Genomic DNA, 27199 nt, shown 5'->3' on the forward strand with positions numbered 1-27199 from the left:
CTGCAAAATGTGCATGTCTTCCCTCAACATACAAATCAAAAATTTTCACACATTCTGCTTTTTTTTTTTCTCTCAACAGGCATTTGGAAACGCAAAGACCGCCCACAACAACAACTCCAGCCGATTTGGAAAGTTCATCCAGGTCAATTACCTAGACAGCGGAGTGGTGCGAGGGTGAGAAACCGTTCATTTCGCTTTCATTTCATGTGTGCTGCGGCCAGAGTCACATTCGTGAGCAGCGTGAGGAGTCTGTGGCCTTCAGTAAGTGACCCTTGCCTTTGAAGCTCTTATCAGCTGCCGTTCGCTCTCACACACCCTGCCATTTGCCGCTGTGTCACTGCGGTAACTGCAGACGTCACACTCCAGTCATACGCATCACTTCCTCCTTCACGCTGTATAAACACAATTAAGGAACCAGTGGATCTGACATGGTTCCTCCACAGCAGAGCAGCTTTGATAGCAGGATGAATGCATGTGTTGTGCTTGACTTTTGTGGTTTATTGTTCATTCTGGGAAACTGACACAAAGCTGACTGTCTAGTTTTCTTTTAATTATTTGTTTTGTTCCTATTCACTCCTTTTGAGAGTGTAGATCGACTTGATTACATTTCACAGTGCTTTATGACAGTGGGCGGCGCTAACACAATCTTTTGGTGTGTTTTGCTTGTTTCAACTCCCTGATTGGGGGAATTTTCTGTACAGCATTATGGGTAATGTAGTTTTTCATTAGGAATTCTGCTGTTAAACAGTTATTTTAAAAATAAGCTGAAATAATGCGATCTGATGGCTTCAGCAGATGCGGATACCATCGATGAACAACCTCGTCGCTCACAATAAGGCTGTCTTTAACGGTTTATAAGTTATTGATCAAAATCAGATTCCCTTTGGAGAAAATGGTGTTTTTACTACTTATTTTAATCAAAATAGAGTAGAGATTTTAGGGTAATATTACCTGGACATTTTTTGACCAGACATTCGCGTGACATTCACCCACTGCAGTTTGGTCCAAGTGCTTTATTAGTCTAAAGGCGCTTTCGCACCAGAGCAGCATTTTCATAAGTTGCATTTCCACCGAAATTTCCCTGAAAAAATTGTCCCAGGAACTATTTTACCCCAGACCTATTGTCTGCACTTCCATCGTGGTCTAAAGTACCGTGAAGATTAGTCTGCTGACGCAGGACTGTGTGTGACTTTCCAGTTCCCGCTGGATTTCGTCCTCCGCTTATAAGCTTAATAAAGCCTGAACCTCATCGTTGGTCCATCGGTCGTATTTTTTAAACAACTCTTACTGCACGCACCGCAACAGACTTTAAAAAAAAAGTGGTGGTTGAAATAAAATGTTGCATAGAGTCAACTAATCAAAATGCTGCGTGAACTCAACCAATCAGCATGTTCAGCACCCAAGTCCCGCCCCCAAAAGTTCCAGAACTTTGAAAAAGTACTACCGCGTGAGCAGGGACTTTCTGAGGGGGGATTTTTTACCCGGAACTTCATTTAGACAACTGGTCCCTGCTGTCGAAACACACCGAGTACCACCCCAAAGTCCCTAGTTCATGTGGTGGAAAAGCAGCTATAATTCCTATAACTATTGGCTCTTTGTTATGTTCACAGCGCAGGAACTGGGAACGATTTTAGTTTTAGATTTTAGCTTTCTGTCCCTCCATTGACAGTCTACGCAACTACCACTTTCAAGCCCCAGAAACGGAGTAAAGACATGGAGTCACATGGATTACTTTAATGATGTCTTTACTCCCTTTATGGGGCTTGAAAGTGGTAGTTGCGTAGACTGTCAATGGAGGGACAGAAATCCCTCAGGTTTCATTTAAAAAGAACCTCATTTGTGTCCTGAAGATGAACAAAAGTCTTACAGGTTTGGAACAACATGAGGGTGAATAAATGACACAATTTTCATTTTGGTTTGAACTATCCCTATAAATGACATCTCTTGCCCAACCTGCCCATACAGATGAGCCGTAGCTGGTTTCCACCTGAATTACCTGGAACAATTTGTCCTTGGAAATTTTTTCCCCCAGACCTGTTGCTGTTTGCGTTTCCATTGCAGTCTAAAGTACTGTGATGATTAGTCTGGTAACGTAGGACTGTGCACAACTTTCCGCATATAAGCTTAATAAAGCCTGAACCTCGTTGTCGGTCCATCGGTCGTAATTTTTAAACTCCATTGTTGATTCGAATAGCAAACAGATCTTAAGTTGATGATACACGGGGCAACTTTTTGAGCATTGTTCTTCCCGGGCAATGTTGCTTGAGCACTTTCCCATTGAGAATGGGCAACAAATTTCTATCTATATACTTTAGATCAAAATTTGTTACCCATTCTCAATGGGAAAGTGCCCAAGCAACATTGCACGGCAACGCTGCGCAAAAAGTTGCCCTGTGTATCATCACCTTCACTGCACGCACCGCGACAGACTTTCAAAAATAGTGGTTGAACAAAATGCTGTGTGAACTCAACCAATCAGCATGTTCAGCACCCAAGTCCCACCCCTGAAAGTTCCTGAACTTTGAAAAAGTACTACATCGTGAGCAAGGACTTTCTGAGGGGGAAATTTTTGCCTGGAACTTCATTTAGTCCCTGCTGTCGAAACACCCCAAAGTCCCTAGTTCCTGGGGGAAGTTCCTGGGGTGGAAACGTGGCTATATTTCCTATAACTATTGGCTTTCAAAAGTCCTTCCATTGACAGTCTATGCAACTACTATTTTCAAGCCCCAGAAAGGTAGTAAAACACTTTAATTACTTTAATGATGCCTCTACTGCCTTTATGGGGCTTGAAAGTGGTAGTTGGAGGGACAGAAAGCTCTCAGATTTCATTAAAATATCTTCATTTGTGTTCTGAAGATGAACGAAAGTCTTACGGGTTTGCAACGACATGAGGGTGAATAAATGATGACAGAATTTTCATTTTTTTGGTGAACTAACCGTTTTAAAAGACGTCGCTGTCAGACGGCTTACATCACTCCAGAGTTCCTACTGGTGGTGCAAATGCAACCACGAAAACGGCCCTAGGGGAAAATGACATTCTCAGGGGGCCGTCCTGGTGGTTAGTTTCTACAACTGAGTTCCTATTACTACCCGGTGCGAAAGCCCCTAATGGTGACTGCGCTGTACTTGTGCTCCTCTAAGCAAAGGCCGAGAGAAGTCAATAAAGCCATACGGATGCTTTCAGTGACCCTATTGTTCTCTGGCCCAGTGTAGGGTGGCCTACTTCATCGGATGGCGGTCATTAAGTGGACACTAGACACTAGTACACACAGTCCTGTAGCTTTTGCTTCAAAACTAAGATTGTGTTATTGGAATTCATCCCAGATTTGGTTCAAGTCTTAGAATGTCTTATCGAAGATCTTTTTGATGGAAAATGAAGTGGGCGTTCACTGTTGCGCTCTATTGAGGGTTTTGTTTAGGCCATCTGCCGCATTGATTGACATCTGTGCACTTTAAAGCTCCGATTTACGACAGAGAGCTGCTGGCATCTGACATTTGTAATGTTTCTCATTGTCTTTCAGGGCTGTGGTTGAAAAATATTTGCTGGAGAAATCCCGCTTGGTGTCCAGAGAGAAGAACGAGAGGTAAAACCTTTTGCAATGTTTTTAATTTGCGGTGAAAACCAGACTTTTCTAGAGACAGATGGTTCCCACAGACGAATGTGTGTATCTGTCGATCCATCGCCCTGATAAACATCTTCTGCAGCACTAACCTCATGATTATCAGCTCGCTGTGGTAGTTGTAGAAGATAGTCAGGTTGCAGAACTTGAAAAACAGACCCTGTACCGGTGTAGGGCTAAAAATAGTGACGCTACAAACTTAGCAACATTTTTCAGTAGCATGACAGAAGATAAGATGTTTCCAAAATATTGTAAAATGTCTTTCTGAGTTACAAACTAACTACCATGTGGCATTTGGGATTCCCCTCAGTGAACTGATTCATTCAAATAGCTCAAGTGAAAGAAATTGGTCAAAAAACAAGATATCACCTCCTTCAGATTAAATTTTTATTTCCATTGAATTAAGTAAATATATAATATTTTGGGGGACAAACTGTATTATGATAAATATTTTAATGTGAATCAGCCTACTGTGATTTGATTCATTCAAATGGTTCATGCAAATGAATTGGTCCAAAAACAAGATGTCACCTCTTTCAAATGTAATAAATAAATAAAAATAAAATATAAATACATTTAAATAAATGGAAAAAAAGAATCAGGTTTTGAATAAAAATCAGTATAATTAAATATTACCGTCTTTTTATGAATTAATTGATTCAGTTGATTTGAAAATGTAAATGAATTGGTCCAAATAAAAACAAGATGTGTATCATACAAGATGTATAAATAAATAAATGTACTATATAAATATATGTAAATAAATAGTCATGTTTTGAGAAAAAATCAGCATAATTAAATATTACCATGTTTTATGAATTAATTGATTCATTTGATTCAATTAAAAAAACATATCAAATTTTAAATATAAATGAATTTAAATATACATTTACATTTTGAGGTAATAAATAACTATCACAGTGAGTATTTTAATTTAATTTTAAATAATAAAAATAAGTTTTGGGGTAAAAAAAAAAAAAAAAAAACTGTATTAAAATGAATATTTTAATGTAAATCAGCATGATTTATGAGTGAATTGATTCATTTAAATAGTTCATGTAAATGAATTGGTCCAAAAACAAGATATCTCCTCCTTCAAATTTAATATATGAATAAATTTAAATAAATATTTTTTTTGTATTACATTTATTACGAGTATTTTAATCTAAATCAATATAAATAAATAGTACCATTATTTATGAATGAATTGATTCATTCAAATAGTTCATGTAAATGAATATTGGTGCAAAAGCAACATATCGCCTCCTTCAAATTTAATATAGGACAGCTGTTTCTGAAATATTGTATAGTAAAATGGCTTTTTGTAGCAAGTAGCCATAGCATTGGGATTTTTCGTAGTGAATTGATTCATTTGAACGTTTGTCCAAAAACAAGTTCAGTAGTTCAGTGTCATTAGCTGCCTTTTGTTAGCAGTTTATAGCTAACTAAGTGGCGTACTGACTGTTGTTTACTTTGATTATCCTGCAAACTACCATTTCAAACTATCTCTTCACACAGGAACTACCACGTGTTTTACTATCTGCTGGTGGGCGCGTCGGAGGACGAGCGGCGAGAATTCAAGCTCCTGCAGCCCGAAGAATACTTCTACCTCAAACAGGTGAACGCTCTCATATACGCTCATTCAAAGTCCTTCACCATCGCTCTACAAATAAACAACATCCAGTTAGCCTGGAATTGCAACAGTCTTTTGCTCTTCGCTTTCAGCAAAACTTCACGATAGAAGATGCGGATGACCTTCGACACGACTTCGAGCGACTGCAGCAGGCGATGGAGATGGTCGGCTTCCTGCCGGCCACCAAAAGACAGTGAGTCTCCTGTCAAACCATACGGACTCATGTCTTTGCAGACTCGTATCTAAGAGGTTTGGTTTGTTGTTGCGTTCCTTGTAGGATATTCACTGTCCTGTCGGCCATCTTGTACCTGGGTAACGTGACGTACAGTCAGAAGTCGTCCGGCAGAGAGGAAGGGCTGGAGGTCGGGCCTCCAGAGGTGCTTTCCACGCTTTCAGACCTGCTGAAGGTAAATGTCTTTTTGAAACTTTCCATCTGTGCAGTAGCCCCTCACTGCAGAACACACGAGATCCAGGGGGCGGAGACGGGTAGGTTTAGGGATAGGTAAAGTGGGAGGAGTTGGATCTAGATCTGGATCTCGTGTTCTGCAGTGAGGACCATCTCCATCTGACCTTTTTTTTTTTTTTCCAGATTTTTTTCAACCTGAAGTTTGACCCAAGTGAATTACATAAATATCTGTGTTTTGAAATGCATTTATAATACATGTATTTAACGCATGGATACCTTGCCAAATTTGTCTTGAGAATCATTTATAAAATTGTTGTCAACAAAAGAGAAGCTTTAAGGTCTCCTAGAGGTTTTACACCCAAATAAAAGCTCTATACTTCCACAAATATTAAATATTATTTTTTCATGTTTTATAAAATAAAATAATTATTTTATTTATTATTATTATTAAATACATACTTTTATTTATCAGTACAATAGTATTTCAATATTAATATATTTCTTAATTGATTGTTTCATTATTATAATTCAAAGATTAAAATAAATAAAATATTCATCAACAATAGTTTGAATAATATTAATTATTATTATTATTGAATATTCTTTTTACATTAGGATAGTATTTTTGCAATAGTAATATACTAATATATTCCTTTTTATTTTATTTTTTATAATTTAAATAATTAAAAAACAATATTATTATTGTCATTATTTTATATATTATTTTATAAATATTTTCTTTTCATTTTATTTTTATTTTATACGTAAGTTTATTTAGATTTTATATTATTATTGAATGCTAATTTTTACTGTACAGTAGTATTATTGCAATATTAATATTAATTATTGTTTTTTATTGTTATAATTCAAATAATGAAATAAATAAAATATTAATTAAAACAGTTTGAATATTAATAATGAATATATATATTATTTTATATATATTTCATTTTATTTATTATTAAATACTATTTTTTTTTTTTACATTAAAAATAGTAATATTGCAATAGTTAGTAATATATTAATATATCCTTTATTGATTTTGGTTATTTGTTTATAATGTAAATAATAAAATAAAAACAAGATATTAATGAAAATATTTCAATAATAATAATGTTTGTTATTTTGTAAATATTTTCTATTATAATAATATTATTATTATTATTATTTTTAAATATTTACTTCTTACTCTACAATAGTATTATTGCGATAGTAATACATTTCTTTTATTGATTTTAATTTTTATAATTTAAAAAATATTAATAAATATAATTAATAACAATAATAATAATTATTATTTTTACTATTATTGTGTAGTCATATTAAAAGGAGAAAAAGGATTTCACATGCTGGATTCATGCTCTCTGTAGTTGGATGTTGTGGATGAGGTTTCACAAACGTTCTCGTGTGTTTTGGTGCAGGTCAAGGAGGTGCTGTTGGTGGAGGCTCTTACCAAGAGGAAAACAGTGACTGTAAACGACAAGCTGATTCTGCCCTACAGCCACAGCGAGGTACGCTTTTATACGCCGCTCGCTCTGCCGGTTTTTCGGAGCTTCCAGATGTTTTGTATCTAAACCAGTGTGGTTTCTTCAGGCGATCACTGCGCGAGACTCCATGGCCAAGTCGTTGTACAGCGCCCTGTTCGACTGGATCGTCCTGCGGATCAATCATGCGCTGCTTAATAAGAAAGACATGGAGGAGTCCATTTCAGTGAGAAATTACCATTTTTCGTAAACTTTCAATAATGTTCAAGGTCTTATTCTCAAGTTGTTTCTGCATTATTTCAGTGTTTGTCTATTGGTGTCCTTGACATCTTCGGCTTCGAAGACTTTGAGACCAACAGCTTTGAACAATTCTGCATCAACTACGCCAACGAGCAGCTTCAGTATTACTTCAACCAGCACATTTTTAAACTTGAACAGGTTAGTGGGCTTTACACAGGTTTGCATGGGCACAACCTTCATATGCCCTTTTCCTATGGCGTTTTGAATGAGAAATGTGTTTGGTCCACCTGCAGGAGGAGTATCAGTCCGAGGGCATCACCTGGCACAACATCGACTACACCGATAACGTCGGATGTCTTCACCTCATCAGCAAGAAGCCCACTGGACTCCTCTATTTACTTGACGAGGAGAGCAAGTAAGACCATTCATCTCTCACTGGTTCATTGCGCATTATTGCCAGAATGTATTTTTGTCAATATTCTCAACACATTTTCTTTGTAGCTTTCCTCACGCCACTGATAAAACCTTGCTGGCCAAGTTCAAACAGCAGCACCAACAGAACCATTACTTTGTGGCGACTCCAGTGATGGAACCGGCTTTCGTCATCCTCCATTTTGCTGGGAAGGTCAAATACCAGATTAAGGTAACGGCAACTGAAATTAAATGAAAATAAAATTTACAACATGGCTTTGACAATTAATCATTTTACTATGTGTAATTAAAGGAATTTTGTAAACATAATAAAATAATTTGGCCTGACCAAACAATTAAAAATCAAATAAAATATTAATATTCTAAATATTAACATACACAATAAAACATTTTTACAGCTTAATATAAGTAATAATTTTACTACGTGTCATTAAAGGCATTTTGTCAACAACATTTATTTTCAAAAAATTATTTTATTTAATAATTAAATTTATTTTTTATATATATATATATATATAAATTGTAACAAATATATTAATATATTCTTAATTATTATATAATTAATGACTGTAACAATTAATTTTACTCCGTGTACTATTAAAATCATTATTTTTAATTATTTTTGTATATTTAGAATAATTAATATTTAATATATCTTAAAAAATTTAAATAATGTTGATCTTTACAAAATGTGTTATATTAATTAATATTTATTTTTTGCTGGCCAAATAATGAAAATAAAATGTTATGTATGTTTATTTTTTAAGTGTCTTTAATGACACATAGTAAAATTATTAATTGTTAAAGCTGTATTAAAATATTTTGTGTATGTTGTATTTAATATATTAATTTGATTTTATTTTTTAGGAGGAGCCAAATAATATAAATTTTGTTTTTTTTATGTTTACAAAATGTCTTTATTGACAGTAAAATTATTAGCTGTTAAAGTTATAATAAAAAAATGTATCATATTTATTCATATTAATATTTAATAGTTTTAATTGATATTTAATTTTTTTTTTTTTTTTTTTGGTGACAATTTTTTTTTTTTTGATATTTACAAAATGTCTTTAATGACGCATAGTAAAATGATCAATTATTAAACGTATACTAATAAAAATAAAATGATATGTTTATTATATTTTAATATATTAACATTTTATCTAGTTAATATTAATGCATTATAATAGACACCTGTTTCGTAAAATGACTCTGCTAATGTTGATGTAAATTGGCTGCAACAGGATTTCCGTGAGAAGAACACGGATCACATGCGTCCAGATATCGTGGCTCTCTTGCGGAGCAGTGACCGAGCTTATGTCCGGCAATTGATCGGGATGGATCCGCTGGCGATGTTCCGATGGGGGATCCTCCGTGCCACCGTCCGCGCATTGGCCGCCTTCAATGAGGCCGGTCGCCGCTGGGCAGCCAAGACTGCGGGTAACTCATGGAGCATTATGGATTAGTTTTAGATTAGCCCAAAACTTTGGATTCTCAGGGTCTAAGAAGGTTATTTATAGCCTGCACGTGAGAAAGCTGCCCAGTGACGCAAACAGTCATATTTAGAAGGATTTCTGAATGAATAAATTAAGAAGGGATAATAAAAATAAGTGAGTAAGATTGTTTGCAAGAGTTTTTGGGTGGGGTGTTACGTCGCATGTTGAAATAACGCTGTCAACGCTGTTTGTGTCTGTGTGTGTGTGGACATACAGGTGTGGTCAGACCAAACTCCAGAGTTCCTCTAGGAGAGCTGCAGAGATCCAACTTGCCCATTGAGAGGATGTACCGGTAAGCTTTGGACTCAAGCTGGTGTGTCTAAAAGGGAGAGAGAAAGAGAGAGAGAGAGAGAGAAAGAGAGAGAGAGAGAGGAAGTATTGTGAGGAACTTGATCTCTTCCTGTCCTTTCGTTGCCTTTGTGTGGCAGGTGATCATGTGACCACGGTCTCTCCACAAAGGCACATTGCAGGCCGATTCTCACAGTAATCTCATACATTTTGTCCCCCCCAGTATTAAAGAATACACAATATAACACAGTATTTATTGGGTGAATGTCACATAAACATGTCCAGGTCATATTTCATCTAAAAAAAAAAAAAAAAAAAAAAAAAGGAAAATATATTTTGCATGAAAAAATAAAATGAAATATTTTCATTTTAAAAAACAAAAAACACAATCAACGCTATATTAAGTAGACAAAATGAATCTTTTAATTATTTAAATACCACTGTATCAGTCATTTCATTCCAATCACCATAAATTACAGACAATTTAACTTTATTTTTAGCACTTTTTACTAATGAAAGTTGGCTGGGCTGTGAAAATATAATGACAATAATGGTGATCACGTCTGTATAATTTATGCAAAATGCAGTCCCTTTTTCTTTCTTTTTATTTTGGAGTGAAATATGACCCGGACGTGTTCTTGACTGATTTTTTTTTGTGAGAATTATCAAGTATATTCCTGCAATGTCCCTGTGCTTTTCCTCCGGTGTTTGTCAAGGGTTTCCCCTCAGTTACTGACCTATGATCAGTTTCACAAAAGTTTAACCCATATGGACAATAAAGCTGGTCATAGATCAGCACCTGCTGGTGGCGTTGGCCCTTGAGTGACTGTGTGTGTGTGTGGTGTTTATTTTCTACAGCCATGCTCCTATGCTTGATTTCTCCTTTGATCATTCAGAGGAGCGCCCTCTAGAGGCTTTTGAGGACATCTTTGCTAGTTATGAGAGTAAGAAGTAAGTGGACTTAAGCAGAACATTGAGGTCAGACAGGGAGAGCTTGGCAGCTTGGGAAGGCTGGGTTTCTGGTATTGTGAGCAAACTCAAATACCACATTCAGATGTTCGCAGAATCCAGAAACTAGCAGTGCAAGCTCTTCTCTCTTTATATGATCAAAGGCCAAGTCAGAGTTTGTGTTTAACCTGGTTTGTTCAAAGAAATCCACAACATGCACTCATAAATCCCTGTCGGGACCTTGTGAGGTTTATTACCTCTAAGTGCTCCAAAGTGGGAAGGAAACCATAAAATGTCCTTTAAAGATGTTTATAATAGAAGCGGTTTCACTTCCTGGTTTGTGGAGGAGCTATTAGCAGTGCGTCCCCAGCTCCCAGTGCCAATCCTACCTGTTTGACCTCCTGTTGTTCTGATCCGTGTGGTAAGTCAACCAGTGCATGAATCCAGGCCTTTGCTGAATGGAGTGCCAACCCCCATTTAACACCCCGTCAGGTCAAAACCAGTGTAACAACAGCATGGATTCACCACTGAAGCTTGAAGGAATAGTTCACCAAATTAAGTTTTTTTAATTTCAAAATTTTAACACACTTGCCTGCATTTGTTCATGTCCACATTATGGATTCCTTTTTTGTGGTGGAGGGCGTTTGCTTTCCCCGAAGTCTGTTAACAACATTGGTGTTGGGTTCCTATACTTTCCCTTCCCTGCCCATCTTACCTACTCCCTCTGTCTCCTCCCCCCCCCCCAAACTCTCCCACCTTTCCACCGGGCTGAATCAGGGACATGCATGCCCAAATCATCAACTCCATTAAGGACTTGCAGTTGGACGGGGAAGATCCACGTAAGCTGCTGCAGTCCTGGGGTCGCCTACGGTTCCCGCGTCACGCCCTCCAGTGAGTTTGACCGCTGACTGCTCTCTGGCCTTGAATGGATGGGTCCACCTTGCCGACCCTTCATGCCTTGGCATTGAAGCCAATGCTTTTGGCTCTCTGCTAAGCTTAGTTGTGAGAAATCTTCACAGAACAGTCCCTGCTATCAAACTTTCCCAAATTTACAGCATTACTTGTCGGCTAACCTTATGATTTACTGCGTAACTCAAACCACCCTTAACCCTGCTCTAATAATACCCGTCTAACAAGTATTTCAATTATTTTTAGATGGCTCCCTGGCGGCATATGTAAGAGGAATGCGGAGTTTATGAGTTGAAAGCAGTTTGATCTTCATTAACGCTAGCTTGGAATGGTATCCACATGCTAATAACATGCTGCATGAGCTTATTGGTTCTCAAGACCCACCCATTAAGTCTGTAATGTTTTATGAGGTGTGGAAAGCTGCAGAATCATTGCTTACAAAGACCACAGACATTGACTCCCGTTGAATTATAAACCTTGTCCTCTCATAATAACCGTCATCCACCCTAAAGTAGGAATACCTCTCCCATAGATTACGTGTATCAAGGGAAATGTCCATCATTCCCCCCTTCCATGACGTTCCTATCTCCTCTGGAACCATCTTTGCTGTTACATCGTCTGCATGCTAGATTTAGCCTCTGAGAACACATTGCGAATCTATGGATTTCGATGGGGATGGTTGACTATTTCAATCGCTGGAATGTGGACCCACACCTGCAACAAATCTTACATCTTCCTGTCCATCTACATGATAGATTTAACATCCAAGAACACTGCAAATCCATTCATTTCAGTGGGGAGTTTGACAGCTGATTGGGCTCGAATGTAGTCTCGGCATATTCCACACCGTTGCGTAAACAAATCTTACATTCTTCTTCGTCAAATGCTCCATCTGAGCTTCTCAAGTGTGTAGGCGCCTTTACTCATGTTCCACAAGCAAATGCATGACTCACTCTACTAACAAGTTGCGTCCATTCGTTTTTTTATCTCAACAAACCATCAACCTTCCTCTTCCTCCTTACAGGAAAGGCAAGAACTCCAAGACTAAGCAACTCATTCCCAAGGTAAACCTCTCGATTTTTGAATTGATCAACCTGTGCCTATTTAAAAGATCACAGACTAGGTGTTTTTTAACATTCAAGGTGTCTTGCTGCTGTTTTGATAACTTCAACCAGACTTAGAGTAATGTCAACGTGGCCGCGCTAGCCAGGCATATCTTTAACCTGTGAGCATTTGCAGCACAGCTGGTACATTCTCATTTTCATCACCATTTGATTGTTTATGACTTTCCGTCACATGTGCTGTGCAGGGTAAATGTTTTGAAGACTCTACTGCTTAGGCTCTGGCTGGAATGAGAGTTTCCATGCTGTCATGTTCCCATGGCACTCATGTGGCAAAATAAAGTCTCTGTGTGAGAGAAATTCACTTTCTCTTTTTGTGTGTTTGGGCAGAACCTTTTGGACTCTCGTTCGCTGAAGTTCATAGTGGGCCTCCATGACCGCACCACCAAGTCTTTGCTTCATCTGCACAAGAAGAAACGTCCTCCCAGCATCAGTGCCCAGTTTCAAGTAAAAAAAACTATATTAGATTAGCCTGGCTGTTCATGCCAAGTTTGGTGGTTCAGCCTAAAAACAAATGCTCTGTTCCATAACCTAGTGGAGGTAGCATTGCAAGGCATCATAAGCACCAATCTGTTCCAGATGGTGCTTGTGCGTGAACATTCATTTTATTCAATGCTGAAAATTATTAGTACAACAGTTCAGTATGCTTTGCATACAATTACTGGTTAAAAAAAATATTTTTTTTATGCTAAGAGTAACATGCTGTTAGCTTAGATGCTAACATAAACATTTTGTGCCAGAAGAGCTATTGGTGTGACAGAATAGAAAACAGCTGCTTATCTAGGGCAGTAGACAGAAAGGAACAACAGAGATCTCCCTACATTTTGGAAACTGTAGCACTTACATTTCAAATGCTAGCATCGGAGAATGCTAAGAATATTATTCTCTAATGGATGTAATAGGCATCATGTGTGACTCTCTTCTAGTCTTCCACGCAGTCTTATAATCTCTCTTTATCTTGTAGACATCTCTTAGTAAGCTCCTGGAAACGCTGGGGAAGGCAGAACCATTCTTCATCCGATGCCTCCGCTCCAATGCTGAGAAGGTGCAAATAACACATTCTTGTTTACCCTGTTCACTAATTAGTCAACATGAAATCATACACATTCCTAGTCTTAATTTGAACTGTTCATATATGCACATTAGCTTTGAGGAAAACTTTTATATGAGATATGTCTTTTAACTAAAGTAATTTTCTTTATTATTTTGTATTTCACATTCAGAGGGAAATGTGTTTTGACGAGGCACTCATTGTGCAGCAGCTGCGGTACACAGGCATGTTGGAAACGGTGCGCATCAGACGATCAGGTTACGGAGCCAAATACACCTTTCAGGTAACGCATAGATTTGACCTAGTGATTGGAATAAACCCCTAACCCTTCAAATGAAGTGTGTTACATGGTTTGTCTGAATAAGCAAAGCTCCTTTTCTGCATTACAGGAGTTTACTGAGCAGTTTCGTGTGTTGCTGCCAAAGAACGCTACGTCCCTGGAGGACATATCATCTCTGTTGCACAAGCTTGGCTTTGACCACACTACCTACCAGATTGGAAAAACCAAGGTTAACTTGCGCTTAAATGTTTTAAGTGACAATGTCTCTAGTTATTGACTCTTAACAGTTATGTCTGGTGTTGTTCCACTTGTACAGGTGTATCTCAAAGAGCTTGAAAGGCAAAAGCTTCAGGACATCCTGCACAAGGATGTCATGCACAAAATTATTTTCTTGCAGCGCTGGTTTAGAGCCAAAATGGAGAGGATGGACTTTATTAGAATGAGAGAGGCAGCCATCGTGATCCAGGTATATCAAAAACTTGTGTTTGGGTAGTATTCTTGCAGTTGTCTTGTGTTTGGCAATCTACTCATGTCTGATATTTGATTGACCTTGTCTACAGCGCTCATGGCGTATGTTCCGCAAAGAGAAGTTCTACCAAGCTGCGGTTCTGATCCAGAGAGCATGGCGTGGTTCCAAACAAAAAGCTGAATATCAAAAAACACGAGCCTCCATCACAAAGATACAGGCACTTGCAAGGGGGCAATCAGCTCGCAAACGGTATAGACCTAACACGAGTCATCATGAAATCACCTTAATATAGATTTTTGGATTATTGAACATGATTCAGTAAGTTTTGGATTTGATCTGGTTAGGTACTACTTCCTAAAGGAAGAGAAGAGGAAGAGAGAGGAAGAGGAAGCTCGGAGGAGAAAAGAGGAGGAGGAGGAAGCAGCTCGACGAGCCAAGGAAGCCGAAGAGGCCGCCAGGCGAGCTAAAGAAGTTGAGGAGGCAGCCAGGCGACTCAAAGAGGAAGAAGAGGCAGCCAGGAAAGCCAGAGAGGAAGAGGAAGCAGCTAGAAGACAGAAAGAGCAAGAGGAAAGGGAAGCTCGGCTTGCTTTAGAGGCTGAGCAGCAGGAGAAGACGCCACTACAACAACCAACAGTACCAACATCAGGCAAGCAGCCTGGAGATGAGAAGACACTAGTCCTTGAGCACAGTAAGGCTCCTGTGGATGTTGAGATTGAAGGTCAGGGCAGGGCCCATGTTGATGAAATTCCTGTCCCAAAAGAGCAAAATAATTCTGAGAAGATTCCTCAAGTGGAGGCTGGTCCTCCCCTTGAGGTCAAGGAGCAACAGAAGCAAACTGAGAAAGAATCATCCACACTTCCCAGAGAAGAAGGTTCACAAGGTAAACCCATGTCTCCTGAAACCCCGACTGGACAGAGCCAAAACAGAGCTCCTTCGCTTTCCAAACTACCAGTATCCAGAAGTCAGGAAAAACGGGAGCTGAGGAGACAACGTGGCCTAGAGCACAACCAGAGAGAAAGTGAGCGGGCGGCTTCGGCCGGAAAAGACGATACTCCTTTCAAGAGCAAAACTCCAGAGAGTCCAGGAAAAGCAGACGGCAAGCTGAAGGAGCGGTCCGACAGCAAAGAGTTGGATCAGTATACCTTTGTGGCTTGGAAAGGTGACAAGGGCAAAAAGGATGTTAAAGAAGTCCCATCCGAACTTGTTCGACCCTCCACCTTACCGTTAGATATCCCTACTTCCGGGCCTAGAAGAAATGGCTACAGTGACCCGGCCATCGCTGCTCAACCTGCTCTTTCCAAAGAAGAGACCAACAGGAGAAAGGAACCATTGAGAAGCAACACTCAGCCAGAAAACCTTGTGGCAGGACCCCGAAGTCTGGAGGACAGGAACATCAAAACTCTCCAGTATGGATTCCTGTGTTGTTCTCCTTTTATAACTTTCTTCATCTCCTCTTATGATTCTAACAATATTTTCCATCTGGTTTCCCAAACTTTACCAGGAATCGTGGGATCTCTATGTCACTAGATGATGTATCCAAAATAGGTTCAGGTGGCTCATCACAGGTAACGTTTACTTAATTCAGCTGGTTAATAAACGTGAAGGAACATATTGATTCTGTGCCTTTGTTCAACTGGTTAAGTTCCACTGCAAGATTCCCAATGGGGCTAATGTGTCTCTGTATGCAACCAGACAATCTGTTGTTCTGGTTACATTGGTAATTTACGATTATAAATGAAACAATCACTTGAGTTTAAGTGATTATGCTTCTCTGGCTGATTCAGGGAAACGCTCGTCCAAGACGTAAGCCACGGCTCGCCCTTGCACGTATATGTTTGCCCATTAAAAGTGTTGAAATGGAGGATGCAGAGTACTGGACTTTTCCATTGCCCCCCATGAGTCCATTTGAGGTGTTGTATTACAGCCTGATATTAGATGCCGTCCGGGGAGCTATGGTGTGTGGGTTGCTAGTTGATTAAGTGCTTGGAATCATGGGTGGGATTGCAGATATCTTAGAACTTGGGCTACACTGAGGAAAAAGAAATGATCCTGAATGCCATTAGTCTGTTATCAAATAGGCACAGTGTTTTAGGACACAGCTTTGCAAAATTTCAAATTCTGTACTGTTAGATTTCAATGAGTGACCTATTGTCAAGCTGCTAACATAGTAGAGCTTGCTCTGATTGAATAAAACTCCTTGCTCTGCAGTTTGTATTCTGACAGCTCAGTGGGCTTTAAAACTGGACTTATGGGATAACAGACTAAAACCTCAACTAGTATTGACAGACAATTTAGACTCTGGTTTACTTTATTATTTCCTCTATCTTTCCATATTGTTTGTCTATTAAAGTTCCATTCTTGATTCTTTTTCAAGTAAATAATCACTTACTCAGTTTGGGATAAATATAGGGAGGCATTCGCACTTTAGCTTCCTTTAAGGTGTTATCTATACAGGAACTTTCTTCTTTACAGTACGACAGAGTGCCCATTGTTATACAATCAGCAAAAATGGTTGTTACTGTATACTAGACTGTGTTGTATAGAACTAAGACATTTACTGTGTTCATAAATTTTGGTGTAGATACAGTCCAGCATTGGTGCTGGTCCTGATAGAACAAAGGCCAATACGATGAAGGAAAAAGTTCATGACAGCCCCAACCTGCAAGATGTATCGCCTCTCCAGCCGTCAACCCCAGAGAGGTACTGTCCAGCCTACCAGTATTTCCAGTTTAACTACCTTTTATTCTTCTCAAAATGTTGCTTCACCAAGACAAATCTGTAGAAGAGGACAGTCTATTCTAACTTCCTCTACAGCATCCCTTGGGAATGTAACGCATACTTGCATTATGTTATGACCTGCATTTTGACAATGCAACAAAACTTTTTCGATATATTTGCATAACTATGTGTCAAGCCTTTGCCTTATCTGCAGGACTGTCTTTCTCAAAATACAGGGCTTAGTAACACTTTGAACCGAAATGCATATACTCTTATCTGTAGTAGAACATGGTCACACAGGAAATCTGACTCATTTGAACTCATGGGAAAATTACGCCACTGGCTTACATCAGGGGTAGTCATTTGTCTGACTCCTGGCATAGGTTACAGACTCCTTTATATGGATGCAAGGCATCTGCTATTAGAGAAAGGGAGATTCCTGAAATTCCATACTTTGTGCAGAGGTGTGTGATCTCTTGAGTGTTTTGATCCCTTGCATAATGGGACCTCCCAGCTTGTTTTGCTAGGGTGTGTATTAATAAAATCCAAAACTTGTTACAGCTAACTTCATGAAATGGTACATTTTTGTTCCATAGGACAACAGGGTTTTTCAGAAAGATCCTGAAGAAGCGTCCACATAAAGAAGCTCAGACCCCAGAAGATGGAGATCTGAGCCTGGCTTCCTTTTTGGATCAAAAAGAAGGTGCATACTGCGAAGACAACACATAATTCATCTAGATCGTTTTATTTTTCCTTCATTCATTCTACTGTTCTTTTTTCATAGCTACTTCTCCATCACGCCCGCACAATTCAAAGACTCATGCGGGCCGACTGGGTCGGACGCCCAGCATCATGATCAGTCACTCGTCGACTCGGGCCTCTGAGCAGTGGAACGCCTCGCTGAACCGTGTGATCACCAACACAAATGAGCTACGCCACCTCGATGAGTTTCTGGGCAATCAGGTATGAAGAATGGATATGACTGCAAGATGTTTGATTGTGTGGTTATGCAGTAGCGATTGAAGAGTGTAAAAAAGAACTGTTAAAGACTTGTGGTTAGAATATATACAATTTCTGACAGGCTTTGCAACCTCTCAGACTTGCTCTTTTTCCCTCTTGCGGTGTAGGTGAATGACCTGCGCTCACGGGGAAAGCAGCTTTCAGGAACGGAGCACATCTTCATTACTGCCACTGTGCAGTTTAGAGAAAACATCAAGGGGATGTACTCGATCTCTGTAAGTAGAGCTAAAACAACCAACACACACAAAAACTGCAGTGTAGTCCACATACTCTACATCCTATCAATCGATTTGTTAGCTCAAGCATTATTTTTGCTCATGTTGAGTTATAAGTTTGCTCAAATCATTAAAGGGTTGGTTCACCCAAAAATGAAAATTCTGTCATCATTTTCTCACCCTCATGTCGTTCCAAAACCGTAAGACTTTTGTTCATCTTTGGAATGCAAATGAAGATTTTTTTGATGAAATCTGAGAGCTTTGTGTCCTTCCATAGACAGCATATGCAGCTACCTCTTTGATGCTTCAAAAAGTTCATAAAGAGATCATAAAACTAATCCATATTAATTGAGCATTTTAGTTCAGATTTTCTGAAGAGACTTGATCGCTTTTTGGATTAAACAGCTCATTTCATATGGATTAGTTTTATGTTGACTTTATGAACCTTTTGAAGCGCCAAAGTTTCAGTTACATAGCTGTCAGTGGAGGCATGGAAAGCTCTCAGATGTCATCAAAAAGATTGTCATTTGTGAAGATGAACAAAAGTCTTACGGGTTTGTAACGGCATGAGGGTGAGTAATTAATGTATATAAAAAAATTATAAAACGGTTAGTTCCTGTCCTTGATTCTGATTGGTCAAAAGCTGTGTTTTATTCATGATAAAACGCGGCTATGACCGCTTCACCCAACGGTTCTGTGTATCACTACACAACACCCTTAGCAACCACTCTTAGCAATGTAAACTGTTTGTTCTCATTTGATATTGTTCATTGAAACTTACTGTGTTATGTATGTGTTATGTTTTCCTTCAGGTCAGTGCTATGTTCATAATAAAAATATGTTTAAATGTCTGCTGCAATATCTTGTCCTTTTAACAGTTAAGGGGTTTTCCCGTGACTGACAGCGCTAGTCAAAGCCTTTGTCAGTTGCGTCTTGTTCCGTGTTCAATAGAAAAGTCTTCGCTACTGACTGACACACTCATAAAGACAGTCTTTGCCGCCATCTAATGGCGTAATAATGAAACTTCTGTTGTCCCAGACATTTTCATTGATGGAGATGCTTTAGATCTTTTGAACTGTGCTAACAAGCAACCGCCCACATCATGCTAACAACTGTAGAGCAATGTGCTCAAAAGCACCTAAGCAACCAGAAAGCAAAGCCCTGGTCATTGTCTACATCATCCGAGCTTTGCATGGGCAAACACAGTATTCAGATTACTTAAACATCTAGTTCATGTTATTAATTTCTTCTTCCTTCACTTACCTACAGAAACCACAAATTGGGTATAAGGCTTTGATGAATTCCTACCAGAATAAAGTGATCAGTCTGGCTGGAGATAAACAGAAGGGTGAGGTACCGCTGGTGGTCAATCTCTTCCAGTCAGTTCTGGACGGCTTCATCAGAGCGGAGATCAAAAAAGAAGAGGCCGAACCAGCCAAGGTGAAAGTTCATGCATCCCCTGTTACCCTCAAGACTTTCATTATCTGATTTAAATAACAGTTATTAATGTTGATAACTTGATATGAATGCATGTTAACTTTTTAACTTACCTTGGGAAAAATCTGTCTTAGCCCCCCAAAAGTCGTAAGATGAGAAGGAAGAAGGCTAAAAGTGTAAGTATTTCTATCCAACCATCCATCTTCTCAGACTGACTCTTCATTGTGAATAAATGTAAACATTTTGTCTGGATTTAGTTGGAGAATCCATTGGACCATGTGTTTACAAACTACCAAGTCAACATCATGCAGTCTTGTGATCAGTGCACCTCCTACATCTGGGGTATGGAGAAGGCTTACATGTGCAGTTGTGAGTATCTCTGATATTTACCCTACCGATTCACCTTCAATCGGACTGACGACGTCATTGATGATGACCAATTTTTATTTCAGATTGTAAAATGGTTTGCCATAAGAAGTGCATTAGTAAAATCGTCATAGACTGCTCTACATTCTGCTCCAAGAAGGTAAGAGTCCTATCCTCTAAGCATTCATTTTGACATCTTGTTCAACTGGTTGATTTTTGTGTTCTCTGGGTCTAGTGTGATGATGAGCCTGGATCGCAACACTTTGGTGTGCGCGTGTGCCACCTGGTCAATAACAAGACCCCTGTGCCAATTGTGCTGGAGATAATGCTGGAACACGTGGAAATGAACGGCCTGTACACAGAGGGCATTTACAGGAAGTCTGGCTCAGCCAATCGCATGAAGGAGCTACACCAGCTGTTGGAAGCAGGTGAGCCATCATGGATATTACCAGAACTTAATGGCACATTGGGAAGATGGCCTCTTGTAGCCAGACTTTTGATTACTGAAGTCTGGTAGCTTACTTTGCCCACTCAGATAATTTTAATGACTGCCTGTCTGTGTAGGCCCAGAGAATGTTTGTTTGGAGGATTACCCCATCCATGCTGTCACTGGCCTGGTCAAACAGTGGCTAAGGGAGTTGCCCGAACCTCTCATGACCTTCACGCACTACAACGACTTCCTCCGTGCCATAGGTTGGTCCCCATGACACCTTTTTCTTGCCCTTATGGCATCCCTCATGCTTGCTATAACACTTTTGTTGTCTTTCATAGAACTGCCTGAGAAGCTAGAGCAATTGCAAGCCATTTACAAAGTTTTGGAACAGCTTCCAACAGCAAACTTCAACACCTTGGAGAGACTCATTTTCCACCTTGTCAGGTACAGATGATTTTATTCCTTACAAAACAAACGCTCTGAGTAGAAAACCGTGCAGCCTTCAGGTATTAATGCTCTGGTTTTGTTTCAGGGTTGCGAAGGAGGAGAAGAGCAATCGGATGACGCCAAACTCTCTGGCCATCGTTTTTGCCCCCTGCATTCTCCGCTGTCCGGACAGCGCCGACCCGCTCATGAGCATGAAGGACGTCGCCAAAACCACCACGTAAGAACACTGCAAGTTATAGTGTGTCGTTAATAAGAATGTGTCATTTTAAAGTGAAGTCTCCAGACTGAATTTTTACTATCCTCAGTTGTGTGGAGATGCTACTTAACGAACAGATCCGGAGATACAATGAGAAATTGGAGGAGATTGAGCAGCTGGAATACGCTGAGGCACTGGCTGTCAATCAGCTCAAGCTAAAAAGAAAAAACACGGTAAACTTGACTTACCTGTCATTTAGCAGAATGCATTTCTGCATTATTTGAAAGTGGTTTGTTTCCAGATGCCTGTGAAAAATGCCCATATTTTTCCTCTTGAACAATCCCAACAGTCCACAACCTTCCACAAGGCACCAACAAAGAGTAACTGTCGCAACGCTTTTTTTGCTTCTCTTTTTTAATGTCTCTGTAGTGCTGCCATTTACCTCTCAGATATATCACTCCTTACAAAGAAGTGGCGGTACGTATGCCCCTGTGGTATTGTGAACCCCAGTAGTTTGGCATGTTCATGCATCCAGTGTGCATGCAGTGTAGAAGTCATGACCTACTAATACTAACTCATCCCACTGCATGTTTTAGTGTCACTTTAGAGCTGTAGACATTCAAGTGGGTGTCGGTGTAGTTGTGTGATGGTTTTGGGTGGTCACTGCAGTGAATGGCATGAATTTCAAAGCTATGCGAAATCAGTTGTTTAAAAGCAATATGCATTCTGTTATTATATTAAGAAACAGGCGATCTTTTTTTAATTATTTCTTGAACACAGTAATAGTATACAGCATGAAGAAAAATAAGCTGTCAAGTCTGACTGTTAATCTTTGTTTTTGATTCCTACAAACCTTTGAAACTCATGCCATGGAAACTTCCAGACTTGTATTTAGTTCCTCAATACAATATGACATACATCCAAGTGGTTAAAATTCTCTCCTGTGAGACCTTTCCATCTTCCATACTTACTTTTATGAAACATCTCCAGCACTTTTCATCTCCTCTGCACAAGGGATGATTGTGCCACACTTACAACATCCCAACATCTCAACTTACAACATCCCTTTTTACTTTATGGGTCCTGTTTACACCTGGTATCAAGAAGCGTTTTCATCAGTCCGATCATAAATGGACGATGCTAAATACAGGTGTTAACAGAGTCTAAAATATTTTGAGCCTGTCCACTTCCAGAGGTAGTCGAAAACACATTAGACCGGATTGCTTTCACAGAGTAGATGCTCATGTGGTCAAAATGCCTTCGAACAGCCACAAAAGACCACCTACTCTACTTACCGACCTAATTCATAAACATTATGGGAAGCGCGCTAGCCAGACAGGATTTAAACTTTGTCGTTTGAAGAGGAAAAACGTACCAAGCACTAAGTTCGCTCACCATTCCTGATTTCTAACACGCACACACCGTGTTCAGAGCAGAAACGAAAGCAGCTATCCGTATGTTTTTCCATCAGATCATTTCGCGTTCATATGTAAACTGTTTTGTCCGTTAGATCGAAAGATCTGAAAAAGCTCATACATTTACCCCCCCATAAACCCTCACCTTGAGGAAATCAGGACAGAAGTGGTCAAAAGTGGACAAAAGAGACAGATTAAAACACCAGGTGTAAAAGGTTATGTCTCCCTCGTCTACTTGTGATCTGTTTGACCAAAACGCATCTTAATACCAGGTGTAAACAGGGCCATAGACTAACTGAACGGGAAGAGAATTGAGTCAAATGATTTTTTTTTTTTTTTTAGTGCTATAGTACCTTCACTGAAGAACCTCCTTTCTGTTTCCTTTTTTGTGGCAATGAGGGAAGAATCTTCAGTCACATTATCTTGAGTTAAATTTATCTGTTTGGACTCTAGATTCGGGAGAAGCCAGCTACCGACCTTTGTGTTGTACCTGAGAACGAGGCCCTGGATTCAGACAATGAAGCTGAGCGAAGCCTGGTGGAACGGATCAAGTCCATCAAGCAAGAAAAGTATGTAGTTGTAAAGGAAATCTCATCACAAGTAATCACACAGCCACTTGTGATCATTCGAGCCAGATTGCATGACTCTTGAATGGTGTTTGTCTTCCAGAGAGGACCTCGCCTGCAGGCTACCTGAACTAGATCAGCCCGGTTCTGACCAGGAGAACTTTGACTCGGAGGCGTCAGTCAGCTCTGAGAGCCTGCTGGACGAGCGAGCAGTCTGTTCGGATACGGAAGGTCAGTATTAAGGTACAGACTGCCTCCGTTTCGGACCAATCTCCTTTTCTTTCCTCTGCAGTAGTCACCCATGTGTGGGTCCTGTCCCTGTTGTGTGTAGCGCAGGTCTGGACGGGATGTTCCTGGCGCATTTAAAGAGGGTGGCGGTGCCGTCCACTCTGTAGCAGGTTGTGATCTCCTCTAACCCAAGTGTTTCGGTGTTATGTGCATGGTTGCGGTGACGGAATAAGACACTGCATGTTGTCTTCCTTCCTTTCAATGACTGTTTGGTGGCATGTCTTGGGTTCTGCATTGGGGTTTCTCCTGCTTTGGGGCTTGATTGGTTCTGTCTCCCTATTGTAGGACAACCAATGGTAGTGCCAAGATTATCCAAACCAGCTTGCCTTCCTAAGTCTGTCATCCTGGCCCAGGGAGGCAACACACGGGCTGACGGCCCCTCTCTTCCTTCACTGTCTTCTCCCAGGCTTCAGCTCCAGCGTCGCTACCCTATCATCCCCGGAACGGTCAAACTTCCCCCAGGAGTCCTGTGCCACCCGGCTGTACAGTCCCTCCCTCCCCGAAAAGCCCAGTCGCTCACCCTCATCCAGCGGCGCGAGCAACCCGGCCGCCGCAAAGACAGCATCCAGTCCCTGTACATCGCAGCAGGAACAGAGCTCCTCTTCCAGTCCTCAACTGCGGCCTCAGACACCTCCAGCAAACAGGAGCTCCAGACCTCCTCCCGACGTTTCTCGGACCCGGACATTGCTTTCGTAAATGATACAGTTTGAGTTGCAAAGCCTAGAACATTTAGATTGGTTGTCGTCATTGGCGGTGACTGCTTGCCATGGTCATAGTGACTGATAAAGAGAATTGTCTCACCCTAGCACTTTTCCATACTAATAATATATTGGATTTTAAATGAGACTTTTTTAAGACTCAGATTTGTGCTGCATACAGACGTTGACATGTCAATGTTTGTTGCTTGATTTTGTATTTTTACTTTTTTAGCATCAGGAAAAAAACAGTCCTGCACCTTTTTGTGTCCTTAACGAACAGGAAAAATTAATTCAACCATGAGGAATGTTTCCTTGATGATGTTTGGATCATCTTAAAAGGACTTTTAAGCTGTAGATCCTCCTTCTGCACAAACACTCAATGCACAAGTTTTGACTAGGAGGAGGAAGGATACAGCCCTAGCCACTTTCCTCTTGGACCAGAATGCAATAACCGAATGCAATTTTCCAGAACTTCTTCATTTTTTTCATTTCGATAAGCGATATGACACTTTGGATCTGTGTGGATGTCTATTCAGAATAGCTTTGTGTAGGACTAAATACAGTTAGTGGCCAAGCCATTGTGTTTAATACTAAAGTCAAGCGTTACGTCCACTGTTGAATGTTGTCATGATTGAAAAGTATGGAACGAATGTCGGGCTGGATGTCTATGATTGTCTTGCATCATGTGGACTGTCATGTGCCTACTAGTATGGCTGTTTTTGAGTCTTCAGTGATGTTTTTCGCATTTAATGGAGAAATGAAACTAATTATTTTCTTACAATACAATTTGTACTGGCCACAAACCTGTGCTTTTCATGTGTCTTACCCATAATTCTTTGTGTTTTCGTTTTTACCTCACTGACCATCTACACATTTTCTGCCTGTTCTACATAATCGATAATCCTAATTATCACCTTTTGATTAAATTAATGAACACAAAAATCATTCATTATATATTTTATCATGTTTTATTAAGAAATACTTTAGTCATTGTAAAAAATTTCATTTGAATGCATTATTCAGCTGTAAAGTGCACTAAAATACACTTTATTTCAGTACACTTAGTACACTTCCATAATATTCATATTCATGCACAAATTTTGTATTTTATATCTTAAATACTAAAGAATAATTTTTAGTATATTAAGAACATCCAAGTGTACTCAACTGTGCTATTTTGAGACACCATGAACATGAACTAAAATGTGCTTTTAACATGCTCTCTCTGCATTAAAAAAATGCATTTAGTTACCACTTGTAGTACACTTGAACCCATCTTTCATACACTTTTAAATATACTTATCAGACATAGAAAATAGGCTTTATTTAAAATATAAGAATAATATATAATGTATACAAAATGTATTTATAATATATTGCCCACATATTTTTATATATTAAATCATTCATTGTTTAGCACAAAAAAATAAGAATGTACTACAAATGTACTAAAAAGTGCAAAAATCTACAAGAAAAATGTGCAAAAATGTATGATACCACTGTTCAACAATGTCTGCAGAATATAAAACTGGATTTAAAAAAAAAATACTTTAGATTATATCTACATATTAGGTTTCATACAAAATAGAAAAATGATCTCCTGCCTGAATTGTGTCATATTTAGCCTGCTCAGGGATACAATGGTCTGGTTTGCTCTGTGCTGCACTGACAAGAGAACTACCAGAAAAGCCTGCTCAAATAAAGTACAGAATGAATCCTGAAAAAGGAATTAAGAGGTGGAAAGTCCTTCCCAGGCTTGTTCCTGTATCATGGGCTCTTTCTTCAACTGCTGAGTATTTGGTTAATGGTCGTTCTGTTAAGGAAAAAAAATAGTTAAAAAATAAACATTCAGAAAGCTATTAGTTAAAGGTGCAGTATTGACAGTAGTGGTTGAAATGGGTACTGCTGTCCAAATTCAAAATATTAGATAGAGTTGTTTGTCCTGCCCTCCTCAGACTCGATGCTTATGCTGGTGGCCAGATTGAGGACACGTAATAGGAACGAGCACAAATGACAATGGAAGGCGACTAGCTTTACACTGTAAGTTGATGAGTTGATTTATCCATGTTTTAATATGCCTCTGGTCATAAAGCTTTTTAGATGGATGCCAAGGCTTTTTAGGTCAGGTCGAATCTGTGATCTCTGACCTAGCTTTTTTGCTGGCTTCCATGGATGCAATACGCTGCTATTTTTATGCTTGACATACAGCACCTTTAATATGTGATGACCAAAATATGTGTGACATGCAAATACAAATTTTAGAAGATGTTAAGGCTATTTCAAACTAAATTTTTTAGATTACAAACACATAGAAACTCCAATGTGTAGAGTTAGGAGTTATTAAATACCTTTGACCACCAGTTGTGTACTGTGATGATGTCTCGCATCTGGAACAAAACAGAGGAACGTTCCTCTATCGGAGAGCTGAAGATCGGTGAGTTTGAGAAAGATCTGGCCCTTCTCGAGCTCTTCAGATAAAACTTCAGCTCTGTTCTTGTACGCTGGGTCTTGTTCCTTTACAGAAACTTCTCCCTGGATAATATCATATACATTCCTGGTGTCGTTGTGTCTCCAGTGGACTGTCAGATATTTTTCTTCAAGTACAGTGCTTCTGTTGCTGCACAGCAAAACGACAGAGCCTCCTTCAACGCCTTCAACCAACCTGTGCAGAGAAGCTAGAAAACAACAACTTTTCAGTGTTACAAAACGTTTAATTGTTGAGTATTTACTTACAGTTAAGTCTTAAAGTTTGAGACAACATTGGAAAACTTTTTTTTTTTAATATTTAAGATTATTACACTTTTATTATTTGTAGATCATTTGAAGATGCTCTTTAGAACATCTCAAATCAAGCTGGTGTAATGACACTGAAAAGTTTTCATTCATCCAATTAAAAAAAATGTAGGTTAATGTTTCAAATCTATATTTTATGACTTGAACCAATGAAAAATAAATAACTTGCCTTAAACAATATTTTCTATGTCTATGAAAACTGTTTTATAAAACCTGGCACAAAATATTTT

The 27199-nt window shown here is 39.2% G+C and overlaps 2 protein-coding genes across 18 annotated transcripts in view; one reads left to right on the plus strand and one right to left on the minus strand.

Annotated features, from left to right (window-relative positions):
- The window catches only part of LOC127520452 (unconventional myosin-IXb), a 50362-nt gene extending 25383 nt beyond the window's left edge, over window positions 1-24979 (plus strand). Inside the window, exons 3-44 of one of the 17 annotated variants that reach the window (XR_007932117.1) lie at window positions 80-174; window positions 3522-3584; window positions 5139-5238; window positions 5346-5446; window positions 5531-5660; window positions 7081-7170; window positions 7253-7369; window positions 7447-7581; window positions 7677-7798; window positions 7885-8026; window positions 9060-9255; window positions 9528-9603; window positions 10458-10550; window positions 11325-11438; window positions 12481-12520; window positions 12908-13024; window positions 13542-13622; window positions 13801-13911; window positions 14018-14137; window positions 14225-14374; window positions 14469-14626; window positions 14722-15783; window positions 15879-15942; window positions 16162-16287; window positions 16959-17077; window positions 17692-17798; window positions 17880-18058; window positions 18223-18330; window positions 19600-19770; window positions 19902-19943; window positions 20025-20136; window positions 20220-20293; window positions 20369-20561; window positions 20698-20826; window positions 20905-21010; window positions 21099-21230; window positions 21319-21442; window positions 21639-21686; window positions 23078-23193; window positions 23294-23433; window positions 23527-23588; window positions 23885-23901. Coding sequence is in view for 14 of the 17 variants with exons in the window: in XM_051908535.1 (XP_051764495.1) it covers window positions 80-174; window positions 3522-3584; window positions 5139-5238; window positions 5346-5446; window positions 5531-5660; window positions 7081-7170; window positions 7253-7369; window positions 7447-7581; window positions 7677-7798; window positions 7885-8026; window positions 9060-9255; window positions 9528-9603; window positions 10458-10550; window positions 11325-11438; window positions 12481-12520; window positions 12908-13024; window positions 13542-13622; window positions 13801-13911; window positions 14018-14137; window positions 14225-14374; window positions 14469-14626; window positions 14722-15783; window positions 15879-15942; window positions 16162-16287; window positions 16959-17077; window positions 17692-17798; window positions 17880-18058; window positions 18223-18330; window positions 19600-19770; window positions 19902-19943; window positions 20025-20136; window positions 20220-20293; window positions 20369-20561; window positions 20698-20826; window positions 20905-21010; window positions 21099-21230; window positions 21319-21442; window positions 21639-21686; window positions 23078-23193; window positions 23294-23421; window positions 23764-24188 (5916 nt within the window). In the remaining 3 variants the exon portion in view is untranslated. The other 16 variants (XR_007932116.1, XM_051908543.1, XM_051908542.1 and 13 more) reach the window with 16 other exon arrangements.
- The window catches only part of LOC127520458 (SLAM family member 5-like), a 162261-nt gene that overhangs the window by 95005 nt on the left and 40057 nt on the right, over window positions 1-27199 (minus strand). The gene's annotated exons all lie outside the window — the stretch shown is intronic.

Source organism: Ctenopharyngodon idella, chromosome 10 (assembly GCF_019924925.1).
Source record: "Ctenopharyngodon idella isolate HZGC_01 chromosome 10, HZGC01, whole genome shotgun sequence".
Lineage (NCBI taxonomy): Eukaryota > Metazoa > Chordata > Actinopteri > Cypriniformes > Xenocyprididae > Ctenopharyngodon > Ctenopharyngodon idella.